Raw genomic sequence first — 14,561 nt, 5'->3', positions numbered from 1 at the left:
AAATGGGTTAACCTTTTCAAAACAAAATTAACCTTAAAAAGTTTCATTGCTAGCATTCTTCTGGAATGGATTGGGGCGTGAGCACAAAGTATCGAGTCATCAGCTAAAAGATGCCGGGTAATTTCAGTTCTGGTCCACTGCCTGAGAAACCACTTCTCCCGTGTTATCAATATGGAACCTCTCGAATGTGATCGATCATTGGCTCAGAGCTACACAGATGTAAAGAGCTGCAAATTTTTAGACCTAACAGGGTACCAAAGAATAGTAAAAAGACCACATCAGTTGAACAAATAGCTAAAAATGGAAACAGAAGAAATATAAGGGTGAAATAATTGACATGATTTTTAGATTTAGATTGCATGTACTCTAGCTGATATACAACAAATGAGAGGATAGTTCTAGAGCCAGTTCTAACATGTACAAACTTGGTTGTGTCAGACCAAATATGTATAGCTACCATGTAAATATGCATCTCGACTCTTGAGAAGTTGCATTTAGATGTAAAAGAGTTTTAGCATGTACAAGCTAGGTGATCTAACACAACACAACCAATTTTGGAGGGGCAGGAATCTTGAGAAGCTGCATGTAGATGTTGAGGATCAACTTGCAAGCTTAAAGGCATCAATGAAAAGACCATAAGTGAAGCCCATTTTGAAGTTGTTGAGAAGAGCAACAGGAAAAGTAACTTTTGGCCGGCTGTAATAGAACTTAGTCACATACTCGGTAAGAAGAACACATACCACTGCAGCAATAACATCGTTGACAGCAAGAGCTCCAAAGGACAGTGAAATCGTTTGCGCAACATAAAATCCACCCAACAAGGAGATTCCACCAAACAAAGTCCTGCGGGAGGGACTTCTAAAGTAATTCTTTGAGAGGTCAGGCACGAGTCTAATAATGTCCACTAGTCTTCGTTGTCCACCGTTTTCTTGCACTGCCCGAATTTGAAGCCGTGCTGAAGATCTTGGATTTAACCTTCCACGTACACTGACTTTAGTTTTAGGTATTGGATCAAATGTGAGGCCGATAGAGATCAAGCTCATTGAAAGTGCCATTTATATTTCTTCTATCAGGAATTAGTAAGGTCAAATCAGAAAGATCCTAAAGCCAAGAAAAGCTGATAAATCTAAAATACAACATGTCAGGCCAACAAAAATTCATACCATCAAGAATATCACAGGTAAAATATGGAAGAATTACCACTTGAGTAGAATAACTGACTCGAATGTGTGTTAAAACATCACACACACGCATGCAACAATGACTACGGCTAAAACATGGACAAAGTACCAGGAGCTCAATACACACTACAGTGACCATATAATTTTTTCAATGAAAAGTGGTTCTTACTTTTCATTCCTTGACTTTACGTATTTTGCACTGTATTACAGGTGCAAGATCTCCATGTTAAATTTTCTTAGACATAGCTACAGTTGGAGTTTACACAAGTATAGAAATAAATTGTCTATCATATATTATTCAGACCTTCCTGCTTTACATGAACAAAAAACCTCTAAAACTAGTTGTATGTACTATGCAAATTTGAAACAACAATCAATAATAGAAAAGAGACATCGATGAATGACATCAGGAGGAAAATGTATCCTATAACTATTCCTCATGTCTGTATTTGCCGGTGAAGGAGGCACCTGTCAGACTAACAGGTAATTTCACTTCTTATTTTTCATATATCAAATGAATAATAACACCATCAAAGTATCTATGTTAAGATATAGAAACACATTAGCGTAAATCGAAGCAAACATTAGATACATAAAATTTTACAAACGATGAAATTACACACATAGATTGTCTAAATTTTAGTCAGAGGAAAAGAAACCAGGTGTCAATCTAGCCAAATATTTGCACCATCCAACCAAGTCTTATCTCACTAAGTGAGGTCACCTACATGAATCTAACTACGCCACCATCCAACCAAGTCTTATCTCACTAAGTGAGGTCACCTACATGAATCAAACTACGCTATAATGTTCTTTCAAAACCTGTGTTTCTGACCAAATATTTGCACATTCGGAAGAAAACAAAAATGAAAACTGAGTGGTGTCATGATAAACTCAATCATTCAAATGCTTATGCTTCTTACATCAACACCCATGCGAACAACAACTTTTGAATAATTTAAGATAAAACAACGATAACTAAGTGAGGTCGGCTACATGAATCAAACGACGCCAAAATGGTCTATCAAAACCGTGTTTCTAGCCAAATATTTGTACATTTAAACTAAAAAAAACAAAAATGAAAACTGAGTGGTATCATGATAAATTCAAGCACTCAAAAACTTATGCTTCTTACATTAACACCCAAGTGAAGAACAACTTTTGAATAGTTTAAGATAAAACAACAATAACCAAGTCAAAAGACATGAATGCCTCCTGTCAGATTAATCCTATCTTATAAACAATCTTACACAGAAAACAATAAATAAACAAGACTCAGAATCATAATCACCACCCCAGAAAATCTGTATCACATTCATTGACATGAAGCACAGACACATACACGGACACTGAACATGACACTGACACTAACACCATGACACCGACACTGATAATTTACAAAAACGAATAGACTAAACGTAATCACAATGTCCGTATAGGTGTAGAGATACCCCTTTTTCCAAAGGTGTCAGTGCTGCAGAGTTCATTGCAACTCTTTCAGGCATTATATCAAACAATACATTGGCATCTTCAACCAAAGTTTCTAATGATACCCAACAAAAGTTCTTAGAGCCATTATATCAAATAATTCTAAACCATTCACTTAAACTACTATTTGTCATAAATCACAACTCTATCTTAAGTAATTTCAAATAACAAAATTAAAAATACAGTAGCAGAGAAACAATGGTACAAAACTTGTTTATCACCAATGAATGAACAAAATATAATATTGATATTTATATGAACAAAAATAGAGAAAGAAATGCCTGAAACTTGTTTGCTTCACCTAATTGCCCAGAAAGTTGAAACAGTTGGGTAGAGAGAAGAATACAGCGCCACGCTAAAGAGAGGAAGTGGAACAAGCTTCGTTAGTGAGATGGGTGGAAACGTGAAATTACAGTTTTGGCCTATTTTTCTCTATTTTTGGTTGTTTTAATTTTTTTTTGTGATGTGTGGGCTTCAATGGCTTCACGGGCCTCAACATAATAGGATTTGGGATTTTATTATGACACCCTATATCGGTGAAAAAAAAGACAATTTCTTTGTAGTCTCCCTATGGGGAGAATCCCTGCCGAAAATCCCAAAATATCCCTGCTTCGGAGATGCATCTCCGAAGTATTTTTTTTCCAGATTTTTCCAGAATTCGGAGATGTATCTCCGAAACACTTAAATTTCAAATTTAACGTTGATTTTTAACTATTAAGTATTTTTTCGGAGATGCATCTCCGGAAAAAGCTTTTCATATACATTTCCCTCCTTCACTATTTCATCATTTTCATCCAAAACAAAACATAAACCCTCCCCAAAACCTCCATCATTCTGAATCAAATTTTCGTCTCCAAATCAAGTTTCAAGTGGTTGATCATACTAAAGGGAGCATTCAAAACTACAATTTGAGGTAAACATCAATCATTTCCACTACATTGTTGCTGATTTAGGATGAAGAAAACTGTGTCAGTTCGGAAGTACATTTCCGAAATAAACCACCTAACAAATTTCAGAAATGTACTTCCGAAATAAAGTCTGGCAGAATTAAAAAAAAAAGTTTTAAAAGCTTTTATGTATTTTTGCATATGTTAGGTATGGTGCATCCGGACAACATTGTCGCCGATGAGTTAGAAGTTCTGAAAGAGATCAACATTGATAAAGAGCCGGTAAACGATGTTAAAACCATTACCGTTGCGGTGGATGTTCGACAACAATTTACAAATGATACGAGCTTCGTTTGTCGTAAAAAATTGCTTGATTGAGTTCGAAGTGAAGCTAGTAGACTTGGATTTGTCATTGTTATATTAAGGTCCGACAATGGAAGTAGTAGACGAAAAGCTTTTTTCGTTTTGAATTGCGAGAGGGGTGGGAAGTATGTACCAACTAACCGGGTGTTAAAGCACGATGACACAAGATCAAGAAAGTGTGCGTGTCCATTTAAGTTGCGTGTGACTCGTAGGATTGATGATTTGTGGCATTTTAGCGTCATTTGTGGAGTTCATAATCATGCCTTGGAAAGCAAGTTACACGGACATCCAATTGCTTGTCGGTTGTCCTGCGAAGAGAAGGTAGTTATTTCTGAATTATCGACAATCAAAGTGGCGCCGAGAAACATACTTGCCAATTTGAAGCGAAAAAAAACGGATAGTGTTTCAAATATCAAGCAAGTATACAATGAACGACACAATATTAAAGTCATGAAAATGGGCCCGAGGTCGGAAATGCAACACCTTTTGAAACTTTTGGGCGATAACCAATACGTTTCAAGCTTCCGAATGTGTGAGGACAAAGTTACGGTGCATGACATATTTTGGACTCATCCCGAAAGTGAGACATTTTGGATCATGTGAGACATTTTTTCCACTTCATAGTCGACCGCCTTTGGACGCATCGAGCCGCATCATTTGTATTGGGTATCTAAGATTGTGCCACTTTGTGCAAGTTTTTCTGAAACTGGGGTGTCCTATTCCGGCTACCTCTTTTCAGTGGATGGCACATCATACACAAGACGCGGAAACTTGGCCGGATCCTTTTATTGAAAGAATGGGAGAGTTTGAAGATATGATGAAGCAAGAGCGTGAGGAAAATAGAGAGCGGTCTAAGAAGTTACTAGTTTTAGAACTAAGCGGTGAGGATTGGTTTGGAGCATTTTAGATTTACCGAATATTTTTTGTAATGACCCGATGTGTGTCATTTTTTATACGTATTGTCGTTTAGAATGTAAAATCAAACCAATTTAATGCATATATAATATACCTATATTTAATGTTGTCATTATTTATGTTACGCTCATTACATGTGCTTGTATTGCTTCAATTGGTGCAAAATGTCAAAACAAACTGCACACATAAAAAATTCAATTTTCTCTTCTGTCTCTGCTAAATTCGGAAGTACATTTCCGAAAATTTAATGCTTTAGGGCTATTTTCGGAAGTGCATTTCCGAAACATCCACTAAAAGCAAGATAAGATTTGTTGGGTCATTATTGCTCCAATAAGTATAAATAATAGACAATGCATTTTCATCAACCACAACCCACAATCAGCAATGACACTAACCTACTCCCACCTTGCTTTTGTCTACTTCACCAGTGGTTACCCGATGCCATTCCAATTTCGCTTCTCGCGCGACACGCCATTTGCGGAATTGATAACATTGCTTAACTCTCTTTTGCAATACCCGGAAAATCGGAAGGTTGTCAAGCTTGAGTACTTCTCGCCTTCGCTTAACGACGAGAGAGACATTCAGTTCACCCCATTTGAAGTCAAGAACGACGAAGATTTAGCGGTTTTGTGGACAAGTTCCGACCGATTTTTTTCGAAGGATCCGATCGAGTTGGATGCGAAACTTCAAAGATCGGAAGTGCATCTCCAAAGTCACATTTTTTTGGAAAAAAACTTTATTTCAGACGCACATCTCCAAAATCACCTTTTTTGTGGTGTTTTCGGAGATGCATCTTCGAAACCAGTTTTTTTTTTCATAAAAAGGTGACTTCGGAGATGCATTTCATGAGAGAAGTGTATTTGAAAAATTTTAAAAATATATGAATAAGAAGGATGAAGGGTCTATAAAGAAATTGTCGAAAAAAATCCTATGAAAATTCACAACTGCCCATCAGTTACCGGAAGTATTTTTTCGAACGCACCCTATTCTGAAATTAAATTTTTTCCAGAGATATATCTCCGGAAATATAATAGAAATAATACATTCAAAACAATTACAAAGATATATCTAGATATGTATCTCAGGTATTTTAATGCGATAAATTTAAAATTCTGTCACCTTTGCATGTTAGATGGTACCGGAAGTGTATTTATGGAAAAATCAAAAGTCAAATTGCTTAAAACAGTAACCAACATGATCATCCTCATTTTCAAAATTTTCCTTAAACCCTCTCAAAAAACCCTTCTATTCTCAATCAAGTTTTTCACTTCAAATCTTCATTCTTGTGGTTCATTATATCAAAAGGAGTTAAAAGAAGTGAGATTTAACGTAAAGTTCATTCATTTCAACCCCCATTCATCACATTAATCTAGTTTTTCATGGAAAAAGGTCACACTTATACCAAAAGTATATTTCTGGTAACACAATGAATTTGATCGAATATACATTTTCGGTATCTGTCTTTAGGGGTGATCAAAACCAAACCAACCTAATAGAAAACCGCAAACCAAACCAAACCAAACCTAAACCGCAAAAAACCGCATTTGGTTCGGATTAGTTTGGGTCAGTTTTTACAAAACCGCACGGTTCGGTTCGGTTTGCGGTTTGTATTTTGTAAACCGAACCAAACCGAATCAAACCGCACTATGTTACAACCTAAATTTTACTAACTCACATACAACCCAAACTTAAACTTATTATACATTAGCATTATGATTACAAACAATTTTCTCATCCTTACACATATAATTTCAGTCCTGATCTTCTAAAATCTCTAATAACATTATCGCACCTTCTTTGCCACATACATCTTCCCTCTTCTTCTATAATCTCTACTCTCTTATATTCTTTCTTTTTCACCTTCTCATTTTTATGTAAATGTTCTGTATTTCAGTTTCGTTTTTATCGCATATCTTCTTCTCTAATCTCTCAACACTTTTTTTCTTTTTCACTTTCACTAATTTTTCGTCTCTTCTATTTTTTTGTTTCTTTATAATAATTTTTATATTGTTTTATGCTATTATTTTATGTTTAATATTCCACTTTTGTCTAATTTAATTTTTATATATTAAATGGAAAACTGTTGTCAAAATATGACGAGTTTTGTTGTTATTTGATAGTGTATGAATGTATAAATACAAAATTATGTTATCATCTATATGTGTATGTATGGCTCAATAAAATATTTGTAAAAAACCGAACCAACCGAACCGAACCAAACCGCATTAGTTTGGTTTGGTTTGGTTTGGATTTTTTTTTAAAAGCCAACCGAACCAAACCAAACCGCATTATTTTTTCTCTTGCGGTTCGGATGATTTTTTTCGTCAAAACCGCCCAAACCGCACCGCGAGCACCCCTATCTGTCTTTGCTTATTTTGCAGCAATTTCATCCTTACTAGGGATGTTTTTTACATTAGGTATGGTGCATCCCAATGCTATTCCCAAATCTATTGTGTCTCAAATTGTTTCACCTGTCTTAGTAAAGGTGGTAGATATTCAAAACCATTTTAAAAATGCACAAGAGTATGAATTTCGTGATAACATGCTGCAGTGGATTCATACAGAGGCCACCAAACTAGAGTTTGGTGTTGTGACTTTGGATGTGAAAGAAGTGGTAAATATAAACCTCCATTCCGGAATTTGAAACGAGATGATACCGGTTCAAGAAAATGTGAATGCCCATTTAAGTTGCGTGGTTACCGGTTGATAAATAATAAATGGAGATTTAATGTGATATGTGGTTTACATAATCATGATTTATGTGCAAAACTAACCGGTCATCCAATTGTATATCGACTTTTGCCGGGAAAGAATTAATGAATGTGTTGATTTGAGGGTCGTCTCTTATTCGATGGATTTCCTTCTTGTTGGTTATTTCTATCATTTGAATTGTTGTAACCTCCTCTACCTTTGTTGTTGCTCCATCTTCCTTTGCCTTTCCTTTCTTTCGTTGCATGTGCCTGTAGAGTTACATCATTTTGTATTGCTTGCAGATCTTTCAGCCATTCTTTTTTCATGAGATTCAAGCGTCCCTTGAAAGCTCTTCTTTTGTCATGCTCGACAAGTCTTTTATGGCTACAATCACATGATTAAAGTTTGTAAGAAATAACCTCAATATCTTTGCAACTATTGATCTTGATGTCTGTCATACCCCAAAATTTGCCCACCACATTTTCATACTCAAGCTCATTTGAATATCAAAGGCCCAGAACTTGACTGAATGTACACTCTCCTAAAACAACAACCCTCAAACTAAGGTTTTGATCTTCTCAAAGTAAAATCAGTTTCTAATACCTCAAATGGACTCCATGGCCTCTCATGTGATTCAAAGGATCCTCACCTCAAGTTTCAAAGACCAATTCCCAAGATCACTCAGTCAATTGCTCAGCCAATCAACAGTCGACTAGTTTGACCTAAAAGTCAACTGTGGTCAAAGTACAGTCAAAATTCCTGATTTTTGGTCAACATCCTCATTTTGAAGTATCATTCATCATTTGATCAAGGGTTGATCACAATTCATCAAGGAAAGATGAGAAATCCACAAATGTCCAAGTTACTAAATTGGGGTTTATAGGAGAAAGTCAACCCAACTTTGACTGATCATATATCTTTCATACTTTATCATAAATTCCCCAACCAAAACCTATTCTCAAGTAAATTTCATTCTCTACAACTTTGATGTTGGGCTCAAGGTCAAGAAATGCTTCCGTATAAGAGATATGAGCCAATACATTACAGGTCCTTCTAGAAGCTCGCAAAAAGCTTTTTTTGTCAGAAGCCATATCTTCAAGATAAATCCTCAAATGGAAAAAAGGTTTCAAAGTGGCTTGTAGAGAACATCTTGGGCTTTCCAAAAAGTCCTAGAACATGGTCATATGATAAAAATTGAAGGAGATACGAGGCTCAGAAGTTGGTCAATTTTGGTGAAATACACAAAACCCTAATTAAGCAATTTTGGTTTTCTTGACCAATGGGCCTAACTTTTGGATTTCAAACATGTCCATGGGCCTTTTAATCATCTTTTAATTAATTATTTTATTTTTATAATATTTATTTTATTTATTTGAATTTTTAATTCATTTAAATATGAATAAATCATTATAAAAGTAAAAAATTAGTTTCAAATCAAGGATTAATATTTCCAATCAAATCCAATCATCAAAATATCATTATTTTTGATAAAAATTCGTGGTAATAGGATTGAAAAATATTGGATCAAAATTGAGACAAAAATAGCAAGATTTCATGCAAATTTTCAACAAATCTTTTGCAATTTCTCTCTCTCACCAATCACTCAAATCCAAGTCCATTCAAACCCTAATCTAATCCCTTATATATTCTGAACAATACCACAAGCAAAGAGGAAGATTTTGGAGAAGAAAAATAGGGTTCCAAACTTTGCAAAATTCTCCAAGAAACTAGGGCTCACGAAATTTCTAGCTGCAACCATCCTCAAGTCAAGCCAACGACTTCATCCTCTTCCTGGATTGATTTAGAGTGGGTAAGAACTAGTGCATGGCCCCATGTCACATGAACCTTAATACAATATCATTCATGTTATTTTATGTTCCTTGAATTTCGTTTCTCACCTATTGTCATGATTTAACTGAATTTATTGGTTTTGTTGAGTTCATAACATGTATCAGGGAGGATCTAAACCATTAGAACGAAGCTCTAGTGCCTAAAACGCAAGATACCATTTTTAGGGCACAAGGAAAGAACTTTTATGTTCTCCATGATACAAGCCTTTTCAGCCCAAACTAATCACACCATCAGATTCAAGAGGGTCGATTTAGGGGATCTGGGTCATCTCCTATTTCTTTTGATCGTTGTGTTGCAGGTTTCAAGCGCAGCCATGGGAGGAGATGAACCTGCGGAAAACTCCGCAGGTAAAGCCGTAGCAAGAATTGCAGGAGAATCAGCAGGTATAGAGGAGGAAGAAGATGAATAGCGGAGGGACACTCAAGAGGACGCGTGTGTGGTCCTGACTGGCTAGTCAATGGCGCTACCCTCTCTCTCTCTCCTTTCTTCCATCACGCGTGGGAGGCTGCTACTGGCTGGTCAACACATTCAAACCCTTTCTCAGCACGCCATTGGTTGGACTGCGACGTAGTGGGTCCCACGATTGACCAAGGGAAGTAATCGTGTGTTTTTATTTTTATATATTTCTGTGCGTTTGGTTTACAAGTAACGAATGCAGCCCAGCTGGTTGAGTCTATTGGCCGTTAACTGTACAGACATGGGTTCGAATCCACCCTGAGTCAATATTTTTAGCACTTATTTGCTTCCACTATTTACCTGCAAATCCAGCGCATATGGATGACGCTGCCTATGGTACACCCTCACATCCAGACCCTTGGATGGTCTCGAGGTTGGATCCAATGTCCACAAAGCTGAAGGCACATCATGGACCCTCAAGACCTCATCACACTGGATTGCTGGTTCTTTTATTTTTTTTATTTAGTATTACTCCTTTTTGGTTTATTTTAATTCCTTTTAATTTTAGCCAATAAACTTCTTTTATTACTAAAGAAAACCACTAACCCTATTTTAATAAAATCTCACCTTTCCCCCTATTTAGCCATAAACCTTCTTTAGTTTTAGTAACTATAAAATTTAATAGTTTCACTTTATTATTAGGCTAATTGTTTTAGGTTAATTTGTAGACTAATTATTTTAATATTTAATTTAAATTAATTTTTTAGGCTTATTAGTTTTATATTAATTTTACGATGATCTTAATTAATTAGATTAAATAATTTAGGTTAATTTTAATCAATTAGGGTTTTTAGGTTTATTTTAAATTAGGTTTAGCCTTTAATTAAACCATAGAAAACTATCAATAATGTAAGAGTTGTCTATGAACGGTAGGTTTTTTAACCTTTAGGTTTTTTGCCTAGGTTTTTTAGCCATAAGGTTTTTAACTCTGATTTTTCTTAAACTTATATTTTATTCGCGAATTCTCTTCTCACCTCATATTCTATGATTGTCATATGCTTATTCTCAGCCTTGGGGTAAAACTTGTTTATTTATTTAAAATTTTGCTTTTATTTAATTTTCTTGCCTTTAATTTTAATCATTTATTTTTAAATTTCGCTTTTATTATTTATTTTAAATTCTAGAAAATGTGTATAGGCTTGCAAAAGGTTTTTTTGGTAATATCAATTAGGATTTACTTTTCTGCCTTTATTTTCTGTTACTGATCCGTTGTCGCGCGCGGATCAAAGACGAGTTGTTTTGTATAAAAGCACTACAGCGACAATTGACTCGAAATATCGTTCTCAAAAGGATTCTTGTTTAAATTAATCTACCGAAATTGATATTTGGGGGGGGGGGGGTTGGTTTGGTTTCTGATTAAGAAAAAGCGCTTAAAATAAGTGCTTCTGAAAATAAGTTGTTTTAAATTAAGTGATTATAGTAACGGATCCACTGCCTCGGTTCTTACTAATCATTGACTGAAGAAATTACAATTCCCTAAGCGAATTTTCTATCCTATTTGATGATAATATCAGTTAACAAGCGTAAATGATATCATGAGAAATATGTTCCTATTGCCGGATTAAGCATACGGTAAAAGATGACGCAAATTAACAATTAAGCAAAGTCAATCTACGATTAAAATTCGGAACACATATCAATCAAATTAAATCAATAATATCATATGAAAATTGGATTAAGCAAACAACAATCACACAATATAATTGAAAGAAATCGAAATTAAATTGTAAATATCATAGCAATCTCAAAGTTTGGAACCTGAGTACAGTAAATCCGTCCAGAGGGTATTAGTTCACCATGGAATTCATACAAGCTTCAATATTTTTCGTGAATGGAAGATAGATGCTACCGTACCGCGGCTGCTACCCTAAGGGGAAAGAGTACAACCCGTTTTACAATTCAACTGGGTCAAACATACGACCCAGGCCCAAAACTAATTGACCCGAAACTTAACTAAAACTAGTGCTGCAACTTCAACGAATTTTCTGTCCCTTCTACAGTCCGATTCTGACTTCGACTCCAACATAAGAATTGTAGCTCTTTCTCTTAGCTTTCCGTCGATTATTAGAACGCCTCAATCGGACTCCTGAAACTCCAGTTATGATCGTTTCCGTGCAGACTGCTAAAGCTGAAAATTAAATACGAAAATCAAATAACAATAAAAATAAATTAAAATATAAAAACATTATAAAATACAAAAATAAGACAAGCAAACCATGAAAATGTATAAGTACAACCGTAGAGGAATGTGGATCAAAATGCACCGATCAGTTACCATCAGGGTTTTATTGTAATAGCTTAGGTTTTCTTTTTTGCCTTTATTTTCTCGCATTCACAGGTGTTTATTGTAATAGCGTAAGACCATTAAACTGCTCTATTAACTGCTATGGTTAGTAATCCTAGGGAGTGCAAGCCTTGAATTAAATTAGAATCACTAATTACAAGATAAATAATTGAATTTGATCACTTGATTGTGCACCCACACACCTTTAGGGTAAGCCTTCTTGTTGCCTGTTGCCTTAATTTGTGAAAATAGTCAAGTCCCTCGATTCCGAGGATACCTAAAGCAAATGTTGCCCTTAGTTCATAATCATCATAAGATCATAGTCCCTTCGAAGTTGCCTAACAGAAAAATGATCTTGTCCCTCGATGTTGCCTCGGAAATAAGATGATTGTCCCATTGCTAAGGTATCCTCCCCTGTTGCCTTAAAATGACTATTATATCTTTCCCTAAAGACTACCTACCCTCTATATGGTAGGGATAGTTTTATGGCGAACGATACTTTTCTCGATGACCCTTTAAATCCAATGAAAGGACTACCTGCCCTCTTTATGGTATGGATAGCCCTTTCCCATTAAAGTCTAAAAGAACATAAATTTTAAACTTAGGGTAGGTGCTCCTGATTGCTTGCTCTATTCAAATTCAAATTCAAAATTCAAAATCTTTTCCCACTTCTTTTCAAAGAATATTTTCAAAAAGACTACGCTTATTTACAAGCTAAAGTTCTTATTCAAACATTTTCTTATTCACACACTACACTTCAAATATTTTGAAAACAAACAAGTGAGCTAAGCAATTAAGAGCCCATGGATAACCATGGATACAAAGGGTGCTTACACATTCCCTTTGTATAACCTATCCCCCGAATTCAAAATCTTTTTAAAAGGTCTTTTCCTGTTCTTTTAGCCTTTCCAATTGGATCGGTGGCGACTCTTGCTATCCGCAACATTTCAAAAAGTCAGTTCTCCCGCCGTGTTACAGAACTGACGACTCTGCTGGGGAGAACTGACTTTTTGAAGTGTTGAGAGAGAAAATAAAATTGAGAGAGTATGAGTTATTAAAGTGAAAAGAAGAATGTTTTATTGATCAATCTATCAATAAAGAATTTCTATCTCTACTGGTCTTACAAACACATTGTGCTTTTCTATTTATAATGAAATTACTTGCACATCAAGTAATCTCAACCTAACTAAATTCGGCATACTGTATTCTACTATGTCAAATGCACACAACTTCGACTACTACAAACTATATTTGACTCTATCAAATACATACAATTTCGACTCTGTCGAATCCTGCATTTACAAATACTTAACCCAAAGAACTACATATTTGACAGGATTACATATTTGACAGTATTAATAGGAAGTGCACACGTAATACATAAAGGGAAAATTTCATAAAAGAATGAAGAATAAGTCTAACATGGAGTGTCATGTATTCTCAACAATAGGAAGGATCGTCCGATACCCACACAAATGGCTGAGAAAGAATAAATTCTCTAGGTCATGATGTTTTAGTTAATAAAACTAGAATTTATCTATAATTAAATACCACACTTATACATTTTTAAAAAACACACTATCATTCAATTTTACATTCATCTACTTGTTTATTTCAAAAGCTCAAAAATTCAATCAATTTTGCACTTATACTCTTTTGTGGAGTTAAAAACCCTTATAATTTAGAGACAAAGTGTTTTTTTTTCGATGTAATTGTTTGAAGTCAAAAGCTATTAGACAATACCTCAACTAATTTTAATTTCGACAACAAAACCGAAAACAAAAACAAAAAAAAACAAAGTAAGAGTTAGATATATTTGATAATTTGTACTTCCAGTGGATTAAATTTTTTAGATTAAATAGAGAATTATTAACTTATACTAAATTCTTTATTAGTTATGGGAGAGAATAAAAACTTATAGACTAACTAATCTTAAGACCGTTTTTAAAGGTGAACTACCCGACAAAATTTAAAATTGATTATAATTAAAAATAATTTTATAAAATAACTTTTACACGAAAATTGTAATTAAATAAGATTTTTTTTTATTTTACCATATTTAAAATAATACTAACTTACACGTTGAGACGACTAACATAAATAAATTGAAAAAATTATATTCATGCAGCTAGAGTATCCAAGTTGGTATTTGGTGATACCCATGTCAAAGATTGTAAAATTATCAATGCTATAATATTAGTTTAATTCAACAGTGCATGTGGATTGAGACAGGGATTTATATGCATATTCTTAAGGTTAATTCACCATATTATCATCACACCAGTAAAGACAGAATCTAGATGCTTTTGCATATTTAAATAGAAGTAAAGTAAAAAAAGAAGAAGACATGAAGAATCCATCGTGTACATATATAATTTATTTTAGACCAAGTTAAAGAATCACCAGAAAGATTGTGCCAACTTTTATCTAAACTTTTCTTCGGAA

At 34.6% G+C, this 14,561-nt stretch overlaps 1 protein-coding gene across 4 annotated transcripts; it reads right to left on the bottom strand.

Moving 5' to 3' along the window:
• Window positions 1-295: 295 nt before the first annotated feature.
• LOC131634375 (uncharacterized protein ycf20) lies at window positions 296-3,102 on the bottom strand. 4 transcript variants are annotated; one of them, XM_058905036.1, is made up of 2 exons: window positions 2,971-3,102; window positions 296-1,063 (listed from the first exon to the last, which is right to left on the bottom strand). In XM_058905036.1, the coding sequence occupies exon 2, from the start codon at window positions 1,053-1,055 to the stop codon at window positions 600-602; it is 456 nt and encodes a 151-aa protein (XP_058761019.1). In that variant the 5' UTR covers window positions 1,056-1,063; window positions 2,971-3,102; the 3' UTR covers window positions 296-599. The 4 variants fall into 4 exon arrangements, with proteins under 4 accessions (XP_058761019.1, XP_058761018.1, XP_058761020.1 ...); XM_058905035.1 differs by having other exon boundaries at window positions 296-1,066; window positions 2,971-3,095; XM_058905037.1 differs by having other exon boundaries at window positions 2,951-3,085.
• Window positions 3,103-14,561: the final 11,459 nt, after the last annotated feature.

The sequence above is a fragment of the Vicia villosa genome, unplaced genomic scaffold (genome assembly GCF_029867415.1).
Source record: "Vicia villosa cultivar HV-30 ecotype Madison, WI unplaced genomic scaffold, Vvil1.0 ctg.001284F_1_1, whole genome shotgun sequence".
Classification (NCBI taxonomy): Eukaryota; Viridiplantae; Streptophyta; class Magnoliopsida; order Fabales; family Fabaceae; genus Vicia; species Vicia villosa.
The sequence above is the reverse complement of the archived record's forward strand: the minus strand, read 5'-3'. Positions and strand labels throughout refer to the sequence as shown.